Source organism: Sinocyclocheilus anshuiensis, unplaced genomic scaffold (assembly GCF_001515605.1).
Source record: "Sinocyclocheilus anshuiensis isolate Anshui unplaced genomic scaffold, SAMN03320099.WGS_v1.1 scaffold38, whole genome shotgun sequence".
NCBI lineage: Eukaryota > Metazoa > Chordata > Actinopteri > Cypriniformes > Cyprinidae > Sinocyclocheilus > Sinocyclocheilus anshuiensis.
The window spans coordinates 339,980-353,364 of NW_015544213.1; the positions used below are offsets into that span (position 1 = coordinate 339,980).

Genomic DNA, 13,385 nt, shown 5'->3' on the forward strand with positions numbered 1-13,385 from the left:
TTTTTTTGTCTGGGGAAAAAAAAATTGAAGTTCAGGTTTGCATGAAGCTGGATGACAGCATGCCCAGGAGACTATATGCTGTCATTAAGGCTAAGGGTTGCCCGACAAAGTATTGATAGTTGTGTAAATGCTGTCATACTAACAGCTGTCCAATTTTTGGTTGATTGTAATCCATAACATACCTTTCTATCAAAGTTATCTAACATTATCAAGCTGAATTTGTTCTGACACAGTTTAACTCCGAGTTCTTGTTATATTTTATTACCATTTTCTAAACTATAGTGAATAAACTGTGATAATGTGAGAAATGTTGAAGGTGTCTGAATAAATTTTGGTTTGATTGTATCTATTTGATAAATTAAGTTAACCAACTAACATTATACATACTATTTTGGTTTCTGTACCCAATATTTTAAAATTTTACAAATGCAATAATAATATTGGTATCGGTACTCGGTATCGGCGAGTACCAAAAATAAAAGTATCGGTATCGGGCGAGTACTGGAAAAAGTGGTATCGGTGCATCCCTACTCATTATTTTTTCATAACTAATTAATTAAGTTAACGCGTTAAACTGACAGCCCTATTTGATATATTTTAAAATGTAATTTATTCCTGGGATGGCAAAGTTGAATTTTCTGCACATAACTAATTAATTAAGTTAACGCGTTAAACTGACAGCCCTATTTGATATATTTTAAAATGTAATTTATTCCTGGGATGGCAAAGTTGAATTTTCTGCATTTTTACTGTTTGTCACTTGATCCTTCATAAATCATTCTAATATGCTGATTTGATACTCGAGACACGTTTATTATTATCAATGTTGAAAACCGTTATGCTGCTTAATATTTTTGAGTAAACTGTGATACATTTTCCAGGATTCTTTGATGAATCGAAAGTTTAAAAGAACAGCATTTATTTGAAACCAAAATCTTTAGTAACATTATAAATGTCTTTACTGACACATTTTAACTTAATGCATCCTTGCTGAATAAAATTATAATATTTAATATTACATACCACATTTCTTTCAAAAATTATTACTGACCCCAAACTTTTCAACCGAAGTGCATATGACTATATTTATATATTTTTAACCACAATAAGGTTGTCACAATACCAGAATTTTAGATGTCAATGCAGGAGTGCAATTTTATAATTCTCAATAGCAATTTCGATATCACAAATATGCTATTGTACACACAAAAGTTAAATATGAACATAAAGATTAGCAAATAAAAAAAAAATGGCATGTAGCCTTTAAATATTGCTTAATTAAGTAAACAACATTTACAAGTAATCAAGTTTTCTCAAGTTCTTCATTTATGCAAACAGTCAGGAGAAATGGAGGAAAAAATAAATTAAAAGCAATAAAATGAGAACATCTGTTTGGCTGCATTTAAAAATGCAATTTCTCACTCTAGACATAATTGGCACCGTTTGCAGGAACAGATAGTAAGATCAAGTGTTTGTCAGTGCCCTTTTTGCAGTCAGACCAGCATTGTTTTCATATGGACTTTGTGTCAAAGTACTGATACTTGACAACCCTATTCTTTAGTTTGGCTGTGGTCTGTGAAATCACACCAGCGCTTCCTGTTCCTCATTTGATATGGTGCAGAATGACGTTCAGGGTCACTATGGCTCCACGTTCTCACTAGTTCTGCTTTATCAGTGAGCACAGGTGCGTCCCAGTGGCCTATTTCATCACAATGCTGAAAGCCTGTTCTCGTGCCTGTCATCTCATGCCATCCATCTTGTCTTTTCAACCAGCCCCTCATTTTCATCTGAATGGCTACGGTATGACTTCACTGTTTATCATTTCCAGACATGCCCTTGACAACTAAATGTTGGTGCCGACCATCACAGAGATGTGTTTTCTGGCACATTTGAGCTTACTGGTATTGTTAAGCTTGAATTTTTTGTTGCAAGTAGAATTCCCCCCTCTTCTTCTTTTGATATGATGTGTCACAATGTCAAGGCCGATTCAGTGTGTCTGAACACAGAGACTTCAGTGTCTTATTGAAAAAAGCTGCAACAGGATCCGCCGCTGATAAATTCTGCTTCCATTCTGCCAGGCCGCCTATTCATCCCTGTTGATTTATAAGCACAATGGCCCCATGTTACTGTATATCTGTCCTATTAAAAAGATGCCTGCTCCGCCTTAGAGGAATCAATTACCTGTACATGTCTGGCAGACCAACTCTGGCATTAATGCAGAATTAATTAATTATGGAGAAACGCACCAGCCAGCAGAAGCACAATTATGTTGGTGGATCTCTGTTGTGTTCTTTATCAGATTGAATAAGGTTGGAAAAGGTGAGTTTTGGGACTGTTTTACATTGCGCAAAATTAAAGAATCAATGTAAATGCAACAGCTGCTTTCACACTGACAGTGTTTCTACTGTGTAACAGAACTGCAGTCATGTTTGGAAAATAAAGTGAGTATTTCTCCTAATAATTGCTATTGCTAAATGATAACTTGGTCGTCATGAAATCTACACTACTTTTTTTTTTTAACTGATACTTTTATTCCACAAGGATGCATTAAAATTGTGATGCATTAAGATGTGTTACGGAGGATATTTACTATGTTGTAATAAATTTATATTTCAAATAAATATAACCATTAACACAAAAATATGAAGCAACACAACTGTTTTCAACACTGATTTTATATATAGTGTATATATATATATATAGCATATTATAATGATTTCTGATTGATCATGCCACACTGAAGACTGGGGTAATGACTGCTGGAAATTCAGATTTTCAATAACAGAAATAAATTATATTTTAAAATACTTTAAAATAGAAAACCATAGTTTTAATATTTCACAATTTTACTGTAATTTTTATCAAATAAATACAGCCTTGGGGATTGTTAGAGACTTAAAAAAGAAAAAGAAAAAATCTTAAATTTGAAATGTCATAACCAGCATCATAAATTGACTAATTTGCAGACATTTCTATCCACAATGTGGATAATCGGATCATAATTTTTATATTAGATAATCAAACTTTCCATAAATGTTAGAACTTCTTATGCTAGTAAATTTGCAGATTTGCATGACTGTAAATAGAAAAATAGCAGTTAATTTTTTTACAGAAAAGCATGTATGTGCACTAAAAAAATTGTGTGGAAACAGTTTTCACTCAGAAATTGCTAGTTAATTTCACAAGAAAACAAATGGCAAGTAACATGAATTAAACATGAAATTTTGAAGTAGAAAGTAAAATAGTATTTTCTTGTAAAGCATGCATGTTGTATTACTTACAACTTGTGCATTTTGGTTGCCATGTATACAGTGTGAGCATTATAATCAGCTGACATTGGTGCTAAGATAAATACACACTGCATTGTGTACAATGTGAAACACACTTTAGACTCGTATGTAGATATTCGAGAGGCCGCAGTTAGAGATCTGTGTGTTATGCATCTGGATTGTATGGCTACACAAACCAGATGTGAGCTGGCTGCTCCGTTCTTACAGCATGTCTTGAATTGCAGCCAAAGGGAAGCCGGCGCAGAGCAGCCGTTGACTGGAGCTCTGGGTGTAATTTACTGACTGCATTCACATGAGAGATCGCTCAAGTTTCCCAATCCAACCTTGGGGAAATATCAAGGTTTCATTATTCATTTAGTGCAGTCCTCCTCTCTCTGTACATATCTTGAATACAACACTTTTACAGTGTTTTCCCTAAAGATACAAAAGATCTTGTGTGAAGAGAGATGAGTTCCTTTCCTTCATGCTCATAAAGGCCGCTCTCAGAGTACACTGTTTGATTAAACGGTTCCCTACAAGGTTTTGTTGTAACTGCCATGTTGCCATTTTGTTGAAATTGACAAGGCATTTCAGATTTTGAACAATTAGTAATGCTTTAGAATTGACTTCTGGTTGACAGAGGTGTTTTTTTTTTTGTTTGTTTTTTAAAGCCATTGGCAACATTTAGAGAACATGCTAATGACGGAAGATATATTGCTAATAGGGATGCACCGATACCACTTTTTCCAGTACTCGCCCGATACCGATACTTTTATTTTTGGTACTTGCTGATACAAAGTACCGATAACAATATTTTCATTGCATTTGTACATTTTTAAAATATTGGGTACAGAAACCAAAAGAGTATGTATAATGTTAGTTGGTTAACTTAATTTATCAAATAGATACAGTCAAACCAAAATTTATTCAGACACCTTCAACATTTCTCACATTATCACAGTTTATTCGCTATAGTTTAGAAAATGGTAATAAAATATGACAAGAACTCAGAGTTAAACTGTGTCAGAACAAATTCGGCTTGATTATGTTAGATAACTTTGATAGAAAGGTATGTAATGGATTACAATAAACCAAAAATTATTCATACAGCTGTCAATATTTACACAACTATCAATACTTTGTCGGGTGACCCTTAGCCTTAATGACAGCCTGTGTATTAATTTATTGTGTATTTATATTTAAAAAAAAATATTTTATGTAACATCTGATAACATCTGAAAATTACAGACATGAAAATTATGCCCTGGCCATAAAAAAGTAAATATAGTAAAAATGCATTATATAAAATGTATTAATTTATTGTGTATTTATATTTAAAAAAAAATATTTTATGTAACATCTGATAACATCTGAAAATTACAGACATGAAAATTATGCCCTGGCCATAAAAAAGTAAATATAGTAAAAATGCATTATATAAAATGTATTAATTTATTGTGTATTTATATTTAAAAAAAAATATTTTATGTAACATCTGATAACATCTGAAAATTACAGACATGAAAATTATGCCCTGGCCATAAAAAAGTAAATATAGTAAAAATGCATTATATAAAATGTATTAATTTATTGTGTATTTATATTTAAAAAAAAATATTTTATGTAACATCTGATAACATCTGAAAATTACAGACATGAAAATTATGCCCTGGCCATAAAAAAGTAAATATAGTAAAAATGCATTATATAAAATGTATTAATTTATTGTGTATTTATATTTAAAAAAAAATATTTTATGTAACATCTGATAACATCTGAAAATTACAGACATGAAAATTATGCCCTGGCCATAAAAAAGTAAATATAGTAAAAATGCATTATATAAAATGTATTAATTTATTGTGTATTTATATTTAAAAAAAAATATTTTATGTAACATCTGATAACATCTGAAAATTACAGACATGAAAATTATGCCCTGGCCATAAAAAAGTAAATATAGTAAAAATGCATTATATAAAATGTATTAATTTATTGTGTATTTATATTTAAAAAAAAATATTTTATGTAACATCTGATAACATCTGAAAATTACAGACATGAAAATTATGCCCTGGCCATAAAAAAGTAAATATAGTAAAAATGCATTATATAAAATGTATTAATTTATTGTGTATTTATATTTAAAAAAAAATATTTTATGTAACATCTGATAACATCTGAAAATTACAGACATGAAAATTATGCCCTGGCCATAAAAAAGTAAATATAGTAAAAATGCATTATATAAAATGTATTAATTTATTGTGTATTTATATTTAAAAAAAAATATTTTATGTAACATCTGATAACATCTGAAAATTACAGACATGAAAATTATGCCCTGGCCATAAAAAAGTAAATATAGTAAAAATGCATTATATAAAATGTATTAATTTATTGTGTATTTATATTTAAAAAAAAATATTTTATGTAACATCTGATAACATCTGAAAATTACAGACATGAAAAACTCATGAAGCAAGCAAAACACGTGCAACGCGCACAGGTATTTGTACTGGTGCAGAATGTGAGGTACAAGTACAGTTCAGCCTAGCGCATTTCACACAGGCTGTTATTTAGTTTCACTTTCGCCAGAAAGTCGTGTATGCTTAAGGGTAAAAATAAATGACGTTTATGGTGAATGCCCCTATAAATGGTCTTATATTTACGATTTAGTTTTAATCCATCGGGCCCAATACCGATACCAGTATCGGTATCGGTGCATCCCTAATTGCTAATACATATATTTTATTTATGCCAAAAGGCTGTTAATCCGTTTGTGACAGCACAGGTTATTGTACCCGTCTGTCCCATTTTATTTACTTGACAAAGCACATTTTTGTTGTCTTTTGCCAAGTGCTTTGTGCTATGCCCTGGCCATAAAAAAGTAAATATAGTAAAAATGCATTATATTTTTAATGTCCACTTACTGCACTAAAAAGCCAAAGTTTAAAATTTTAGTGTTGGCCATTGGTTCATATTACTAAAACTTATTATGAGCAATAATGCTTTGGCAAACACCACTATTATCTGTTTGGATGGTTAATACCAATTCATGGTATGTTTAATAATGCATTAAAAGCACTTTTAATTTGGCAAAACGAGTTCATCTGTGGTACAGCTTCTGGGATTTTCATTTGTTAATGTTGACCCTGTTTTATCTGCCTGGTTTACCTTGGATTGATCTGATAATAGATTCTCTTTTACAGCAATGAATCTTTTAGACCTAAATCTGGTTTCCAGAAGTATCTGTGAAAAATTCACTCTGTTTAATGAAATATCGAAGCATCATTTTCATTTTGTATTAAGGTAACACTGCTGTTCACTTTATGCAGAGCGACAGTAAAGTTATGATAGACGTCATTTGCATTCTTTAGCAAACCTTCTTTCTTGTGACCTGATTTGAAGTTGAAATTAATAAAAATTTGCATGCAGCGCCTTTGCTGTAGTTTAGCCGTATTTTCATGTCTCCATACTACACTTTCTGTGCTCTCTGCATGAGCTTTGGTCCTCACGGTGGTGGAAATGTCAACCTTTGTCAAAGCTGGCTCGAGCTTTAGGGCTTTGCTTTCATAGCTTTTTCTTGAACCTTTCTGTCCGTTCGTCTTCATACCTGGATCAGACTGATCTCTGGGTGAGCGTAGCAGGTTTTGGAGGGCTTTGAAAGGGTCAGGTGGCTCTCTGCAGCTGTGTGCTCCATTCCCTGCAGTCCTAACAGTAATTTAGGTAAAAGCTCATGAGGTTCTCAAGTCACCATCCACTGACAAGGCAATTTATCTTATTTAGGGGACGTCTAGCACTCGACCAACAGGCACTTCATGTCTTGCTCATGCTCACACACACTTGCACTTCCACCTAGAAGTGGCATAGGACAGGACATTTTTGAGCAACCTTCAAGTTTTAACCAAGTCTGCTTGACCTTCTTTACTTTTATTTCTAATGTTACTTTTCACACTTAATAATAATAATAATAATAATAATAATAATAATATATTGTATATGTATGGATGTATATGTGTGTGTATATTTTATTTATATGTATCTGCATATGTGTGTGTGTGTGTGTGTGTGTGTGTGTATATATATATATATATATATATATAGTGTATGTATATATATGTGTGTGTATATATGTATGTATGTATGTATGTATGTAGGTATGTAGGTAGGTAGGTAGGTAGGTAGGTAGGTAGGTAGATAGATAGATAGATAGATAGATAGATAGATAGATAGATAGATATGTGTGTATTTATATATGTATATTCACACATATTTTCTTTTGACCGTTTTGTTGTGATTTTGAAATGCCTTGTGATATTTTGTTGTTCTTTTCCTTTTAATAAACATTTGATCACAAAAAAAAACAATAAAACAACAATTGTTATTATATTTTATTAGTATCAGTATCAATTGATATTTAGTGATAAATGATTATGATACTATTAATAGGAATAATAACAATAATAATGCTATTAGTAGCGGTATAAATAACAACAGTTGTTAATATTTAATAGTTTATTGATGATGATTATGATTATGATGATGATTGTTGTTGTTGTTATAAAAATGTATCTATTGTTAAATATAAATTATGATATAAATAGCAAAGCATGTAAATAATAATACTGTTTTGTTGTTATTATATTAGTATCATTATTAATAACAATATTTAATCATTGATTTTTAATGACAAATGATGATATTAATATTCAATAATAACAATACTAATGTTATTAGTATCAGTACTCAACAATAATAATTTTCTTATTAGTAGCAGTATCAATAAAAAATTGTTCATATTTAATAATTTGATGATGATGATGATGATGATTGGTGTTGTTCTTATAAAAAATTATCTATTATTAAATATTAATTATGATAATAAATAATTGCACATATATACATATAAATAATGATACTGTGTACTAATATTTTTTTTTTATTAATAATTATTAGTTATTGTGAAAGAGTCAAAAAGTGCAAAAAATTTTGCATGGGCAAGCACAACTTAATTATGCTTAATTTTGTAATTTGTCAAATTAACCTAATCAGACAGTGCAAACTCTCTACTCCACTGATAAATTTGTCAACCACTTAAATGACTTTTGCATGCTGTGATCATCAGTTCTCATTTATATTACAAGCTGACTGTTTTTGATATATATTGAAAATTGTCATCACTTTATTTGAAAATGTCTAGCAGAGCGGCTCTGTTTCAGTTTTGTTTACTCTGAGGCGTAGGGGTTTTATTACAGACATTGATCAAAGTGATGGCACGCTTTGAGTGATTGGCTCTCTCATAATCTCAGATTGTGCTCATGCTGATGGCATCATAATCTGGAATGATAGTCCACAGGCTCAAATCTTTTTTTTAAACCTGCCTGAATGCAGCATTGAATGTGGTGGGCCTGCTGGCAGCATCCATCCAGACAACCTGCTAAGTGAATTCACATGGACGAGAAAACAGCTCACCTTGTGTTTGAAGTAGCAAGGGCGAGCACACAGACTTCATCTAGGCCAGCGAGGCGCTGGGGAAAACGCTACTGAGCGACGCACGCTTCGAGGTGTTGACCTCACCTCATCCTTGATATGCATACAGAATGACACACTTGGAGGAAAAGACGTCCTTGTTTAGAGCTGCACAGCGCGAATTATGATCAGTTGGGTGTTTAGATGATACTGACTCTTCAATATTACAATTGGGATGATCCATCATTTCTCTGATTTCCCATCATTTAATCCCAGTTGATTATTATTGTTTTACTGCTGCACACTAGTGCAGTGCTTTTATTCCCTTGTAAATTTGGAGAAGTCATTGGATTGCAGTTTGATTTCTCCCTCTCTGGTGTTTTGAAAGGCTCTCACGCAGCGATCTGGCTTTGCTCAGGGGACCTTTGCTTTGTGGGCTCTCTGACTCACAGGATGAATTACAAGAGGGATGAGTAAATTCGGCTCTCTGACACAGATCTGCATTCAGATCTCTGCACCTCCTTCGCCAAAATAACCCTTCAAAGATGAAGAAGAGCTAAACTTTGCACTACAAATATCATATATCATCAATATTTGCTGAATTGGGACATATTGTAGAAAGCTGTTCATTTAAATATTAAAGACACAAAGGAGCAGTCGCAGAAACTGCCTGTCAGGAAGAGTCGAAAAGGATGCAAAACATACTTTTTGAGGCAGGAATCCTGGGCTGATATTTACAAGTGGATCTAAATATGTGGATTAGTGATGTGTTGTGACTGTATCTTATGTTTTTTTTTATTTGTCATAAACTTGTGTTTTGATGACAAATCAAAATTTTTGGTTTATTATGACAGATTTGTGCTAATTTAAATATATGTTCATTATCTTGTTAACATTTCATCAAAGGTTTTATTGAAATGTGAATTATTTGTGAGACTCATACATATTGGTAAGAATTTTTTATATGCTAAGCTTAAAATGTATATATGTTTAGACACAAATATGTTGTTATTAGGGGTGTGCGATATTGACAAAAAATAATATCTCGATATTTTCTGGGATTTTATCGATGACGATAATTAGACGATATTTTGCTGAGTGTGTTATTGTGCTGGTACCTTAAGGACTGCCGAAGACAGCTGACTCATAATGTTTTTAATATTCTTCATATTCTGTGTGGTGGTCAGTTCATACTGATAGAAATTAATCTTTTCCAATAAGTTTAAACAGATTTTTACATTTTATGGGCATTTTTACCTTTATAAAGCCATTTTTTCTAGAAGTGTCCATTATCTTTTGAGTCAAATTCTTACATTTAATCAGGGAATTAGAATAATAAGACAATTGGGCTGTTACCAAGCAAATTAAATCAACACAGAAGCTGCATCTGAAGTGGCATTTAGATGTATTTACACACATGTATTTTGTTTAATGCAAGACATGAATGCATTTAACCTGCAATTACAAATGCATAAATAATGTTTTGATATATTAAACATAAAATGTTGAATACTGATATTTGAAATGATTTAAAACATGAAAAAAATCTATTAAAAAAAAAGAAAAAGCCGAAATTTGAAATTAAAACCGCCAGCAGGTGGCAGCAAATATGTATATATGTATATATATATATATATATGTATATGTATGTGTGTATGTGTATATATACATATGTATATGTATGTGTATATGTATGTATGTATGTATGTATGTATGTATATATTTGATCAAACATACAGTATAAACAGTAATATTATGAAAGATTATATAAAAGTTTCTATTTGAATACATGTTAAAATGTAATGTATTCCTGTGATGCAAAGCTGAATTTTCTGCAGCTGTTATTCCAGTCTTCAGTGTCACATGATCCTTCAGAAATCATTCTAATATGCTGATTTGCTGCTTAAGACATTTTTATTATTATTATCAATGTTGAAAAAAAGTTTTAGGATTAGTTTAGGATTTTTTGATGAATAGACAGATCAAAAGAACAGTATTTATTTGAAACAGATTTTTTTTTGTAACATTATAAATGTCTTTACTGTTACTTTCAATCAGTTTAATGCGTTCATGCTGAATAAAAGTATTAACCACTTTCAAAAATAAATCTTACTGCTCCCAAACCTTTGAAATGTGGAGTTAATGATGTATTTATTTTTATTTAAACAATTAAACACAAGTGTTGAATATGGCCCCTTTAAGTATCACTTAAACAAAAATCATGTTTCTGGATAAAACGGCTAAAGCCAGATTAGTCCGCTTCGGCTCAGTGCAATATCATCTCAGCAGCCGGCAGATATGCAGCATATTTGCCGGTCGAGGGATTGGTAGCAGCTCCCTGATGGTTTGACTTGTCAGAGGAGCGGAATGAACCAGGTATGAACCAGGTAGCCGACAGAAGATGACAGGCAGGCAGCAGGTTTACAGCGGGCCGCGTGCCCTCATCTTATCTGCTCTTATCAGCCGTCTTCCGGATACTGCCCTCGGCAGAATATCAATGCTTCTCTTTCTGTCAGCCGACTCTGTGTATCATGCAAATATGACTGATAAAATAAATATGGTGAGTTTATGGGAAGGCAGGGGCAGCCAGAGGTTACACGGCTCTGCTGCCTCTGTGTGCGGATGAGGTTAGACTAACTTGTGTGTCTGTCTGTCTTTCTTTTACTTCAGGTGTTCAGGAGAAAAGCTGTTGAACTAGGAGAGAAGCTGTTGCCGGCTTTTAAGACCCCTACTGGTGTCCCTTGGGCTCTTCTCAACCTAAAGAGGTCAGTGATGCACAAACAAACACATTTCCACATGAACTCCCGAGGCTTTCTTCAGCCAAGCAGGTCAGATCTCTCCACTGCCTGTCTTAAGCACTGTATCTGAAGCCTCAAACCCGGCAGCAGCTCTCTGTCACCACCCGGTTCACCAAGATATGATAATGAACAAACAGTTCGGTGGGATTATTTTGTTGCAGAAGCCATTTTCTGCAGCTCGATTCTCTGACTGTTAAAGTGCTTCTTGCTTTGTTGCTGTTTTATGCTCTTATACATTTTTTAGTAATTCGACATAGTGTCTTTCAGCTAGCTTGGTCTCAGAAATATCAGTTAAAGGAATAGTTCACCTAAAAATAAAAATTTGCTGTTAATTTACTCACCTTCAGGTGACTAGGTGACTTTTTTTTCTTCAGTAGAACAGTAAAGAAGTTTTTTTTTTTTTTTTTTTAAACCTGTATCCTTTGTGATTCATAACATTGAGAAAAAAAAGCATATACACGCAAGACAAATTTAATACCCGTGGCTCCTAACTAGAGATGCACCGATCTATCGGCCAGGGATCGGAATCGGCCGATTTTCCTCATGATCGGCCCGGATCGGTGATTGGTCGGTCAGTCTCACTTCTTTCCAATTTCGAGCCGATAGGTTTCGTTACCAGCGGCACAGGCAATAACATCAGCCGCGGCATTCTCACTCTCATCTCTCCAATGACCCCTTCTCTCTCACACACGTCTCATTCGCTCCGGTTAAATAGTGCTTGTATTGCGCATTATAGTCATTCCTGCAGGTTTCGCGCTTATACCAAATGCGCACGCAACACAACTGATCTATATTAGTGGAGCGCACAATCCGCGCTTAGTCTCAAACAGCTTGTGAGTCACAAATACCAAAATGAGTGGCTAACTGCGCTAAAACGTTCAAATACATAGAAAATTATGTCAAAATGTCCGTTTTAGCGAGTATCCAGTTAAACACAGTCAGTTTTGGAATGTTAAATAGTTGAGAAAGAGAACGTATGTTGTATAACAGTATATTGGGTCCGTGGATAAACTCTTAAAGGGACCGCAGTCCAATATTCCTACTGCTGTCTGGCATGTTAATCAAAGACCAAAAGACAAATGAAGACTACAAAGTAATCAAATGTAAAATAACACATCCAGTGTTATTTTACATTTGATTACTTTAATTTTTAATTTCTTTCTTAACTGAATAAAAACTTACTTAACCTGAAAAATGACATCTGTTTTGTTATATGCAGCAACTCATTTTCAGGTAATTGTTATTTCTACGTTTTTCCAGTCACAGGGCACTTTATTTTGAGAGTTGTTTAAGTGAGAGAACATCTGTAACTTAGTCCAGATTGGATGTTTAATTATTTATTTTATTACATTTTTTGCATTGAAAAAAAAATAGATTTTTGAGTTGTATATGCTGTGTCAATTATAAAGAAAATCGGAATCTGCAAAAATCGGTATCGGCAGATCACACTAACAAGAAATCGGAATAATCGGAATCAATTGCAATCGGAGCATCTCTACTCCTGACGATATATTGAGGTCTTATGATGCGAAACAGTTGGTCTGTGAAAGAAACTGAACATTATTTACAACATAATTACCTGTAGTCTAGATGGTAATATAGTCATATATGTGTACGTATTCATGCGTTTTTTGTTGTTGTTATAATAGAAGATAGATTTTGGCAGTGCATGTGAGGTTTTGATCATAAACAAGTGCATTTCAAGGCAGGCGTGTATGTGTCTGTGCTGCATGTGGTTAGATAAACGGTAGTTTTGAGGGATCTGACTGTGTATATACCACGTGGCGGTCAATGTCAATGAGTAAAGATTTTTCTGTATTGTTTATATTGCACCACAGTAGATGTA

General features: G+C 33.0%; 1 protein-coding gene across 1 annotated transcript in view; it reads left to right on the forward strand.

Moving 5' to 3' along the window:
• LOC107697158 (mannosyl-oligosaccharide 1,2-alpha-mannosidase IA-like) overlaps nt 1-13,385 on the forward strand; it is a 155,877-nt gene that overhangs the window by 103,857 nt on the left and 38,635 nt on the right. The window contains exon 5 of the mRNA XM_016497818.1: nt 11,412-11,506. Within this exon, the coding sequence (XP_016353304.1) occupies nt 11,412-11,506 (95 nt within the window). The remainder of the gene's footprint in view (nt 1-11,411; nt 11,507-13,385) is intronic.